General features: G+C 33.0%; 1 protein-coding gene across 1 annotated transcript; it reads left to right on the forward strand.

Moving 5' to 3' along the window:
- Positions 1–53: 53 nt before the first annotated feature.
- On the forward strand, positions 54–1,988 carry LOC105315259 (alpha-ketoglutarate-dependent dioxygenase alkB homolog 6-like; the record flags this gene model as incomplete). Its single annotated transcript, XM_020005600.1, is given in 4 exon segments — positions 54–167; positions 213–305; positions 874–1,671; positions 1,736–1,988. Coding segments are annotated over 3 exon segments (375 nt in total), but the record flags the coding sequence as incomplete, so codon positions are not given.
- Positions 1,989–2,455: the final 467 nt, after the last annotated feature.

Consider the following 2,455-nt stretch of genomic DNA (forward strand, 5'->3'; position numbering starts at 1 on the left):
TTAGTCATTTTTTGCAAACCTTTAAACAACTAATTTACCAAACACATGGTATTATCTTATAGCCTCATGAAGATGGTCCTCTTTATTATCCAGTGGTAACTACTGTGAGTTTAGGCTCACATACTTTGCTTGACTTTTATTCTCAGATCAGTGACAACACAGAAAATGTAAGCAAAATAGGAAATATTAAGTAGCTGAATAGTTTAATTTAGGAGAAAAGTGATCTTGAGTCTCGCTACCAGTTCTCTCTTCTCCTAGAACCATGCAGTTTGCTGGTGTTACAGAAAGACATGTATACCTCATACCTTCATGGCATAGGGGTAGGAACAAACTAAAAGTTGGGGGGCTAAGGTATTATTTTTACAATTGATCATTAATACATAGCATGTACTGAAATTAATACTGTCCAAAATATTGGCTTCTATGCTCATTAAATGTAACAAATTCCTTTGCAATGTCCTCGATGTGTAAATCATCTGTAAATTCTTTGTGTGTATGCAAAATAACTACATGATTAAGACGCTCTTGTGACATTGTGGAGCGCAAGTAGTTTTTAATCTCCTTAACGTCAAAAATGTATGCTCAGCTGAAGCTGATGTTAACAGAGTTGTTAAATACAGAAGTAGAAGCTTGTGTATTTCTGAAAAAACTAATAAAAGTGTGTTCTTAGAAGTTAAGCTAGTGCATTAATTGTTTTATTAAACGAATCATTACACAATATGCACACATATAAGGATTACCTAAACCAAAGTCTATTATAGTGTTGATAATAGTAATACATGTACATCACTTAAAGTTGGAGGGGCTATGCCCCCCTTCAATGAAAGTTGGGGGGGCTTAAGCCCCTCCTGCCCCCCTGTTCCTACCCCTATGCTTCATGGTATAGCAGAAAGAAAGGAAGACATCATTACTAACAATATAATAAACTTGTCATATTGTCAGTCAAATTGTAGAGAAGGAGAGAGACTGACAAGAGGTACACGTGTCTCTCTGACAATACGCCATGTACCAAAAACAATTAGAATGAAAATAGGAAGATGATGAAACTAGTATTGTTGTTGACAATTTGTTGTTGCTACTGCTATTGTTATTATTATGTTCCTTGTTTGCTTTTGACGGTAAAATTGTGTTAGAGTTTTTGTTTCATAAACATTTCAAAAGTTATTTGTTCAACTAAAAACAATAAAGAGTGTAAACTAATTGTAAAGACAACATAAAAATTAAAATAACTATTATAATATAAGCATTACTTGCAAAATAATCTGTAAAATAGCATTGTAACACTATTAATTTGTAAGGACTAATTCAAATTTTTTTTTAATTTAACATCTACAGTAGTATATATTAATAACAGTTATAGCATGCAAGACATGAATGGTGTTTACTTCATAACATTGTAGCCACAACATTGTAATCTCTTCTATTTGTATGCAATTCCCTGAGAATCCAGTTGTTCCTGACAAAAATGTCTATTACTTCAATTCATCTACTCCACCAAGCTATTTATGGATACTATAACCTGTTAACCTTTTATGGAAGTCATGTGGTTTAGGTAATGCATTGTGTCCAACTCTGGTAACTAATAGTATCACATCATGAAGGACTGCTTTGTGACCTAAATTATTAGCCTAGAGAGGGAAAGATGGGGAGAGAGAACTAAACAAAGAAAAGGTATTGTTGTTCCAAGTGTTTTGAAAGTTTATTTTTGCCATACATAAAATTCTTACTTTTTTAGTTTCAGTTTTGTCTCTGCTAGTATACAGCTCTGGCCCATGCATTATTACTCTCAAGTAGATAAACCTTGTAATTAGAGTCAAGCATAACGTCAACTCCAGTTAAGTCAAAACAAGTATATATCAGGACTTCTTGTCTCCAACACGCCACCACATCTCCTTTAGGAGAAAAGTGATCTTGAGTCTCGCTACCAGTTCTCTCTTCTCCTAGAACCATGCAGTTTGCTGGTGTTACAGAAAGACATGTATACCTCATACCTTCATGGTGTAGCAGAAAGAAAGGAAGACATCATTACTAACAATATAATAAACTGACAAGAGGTACATGTGTCTCTCTGATGATACACCATCTTTATATACCAAAGACAATGAGAATGAGAAAGGAAGATGATGAAACTTGTATTATTTTTGATGATTTGATGTTGATACTGCTATTGTTATTACTATGTTATGTTCCTTGTTTGCTTTTGTAAAACTGTGTAGTTTTTGTTTCATTGATATTTTAAAAATTATTTCTTCAATTAAAAACAACAAACAAGTTATAAAGGCAGCATAAAAATTAAAACTGTTATTATAAAAAAACTGCTTGCAAAAAACAGGCCTATAGAGCTACAGTGAAGCATTTAAATTACTAACTATATGAACTGCTAGTGTGTGCATGTGGATATCAATCCATCACTTATTATTATTGAATGTATCATAAGACTCAGACAATCCTGGTA

This window comes from Amphimedon queenslandica, unplaced genomic scaffold (assembly GCF_000090795.2).
Source record: "Amphimedon queenslandica unplaced genomic scaffold, v1.1 AMPQUscaffold_11205, whole genome shotgun sequence".
Classification (NCBI taxonomy): Eukaryota; Metazoa; Porifera; class Demospongiae; order Haplosclerida; family Niphatidae; genus Amphimedon; species Amphimedon queenslandica.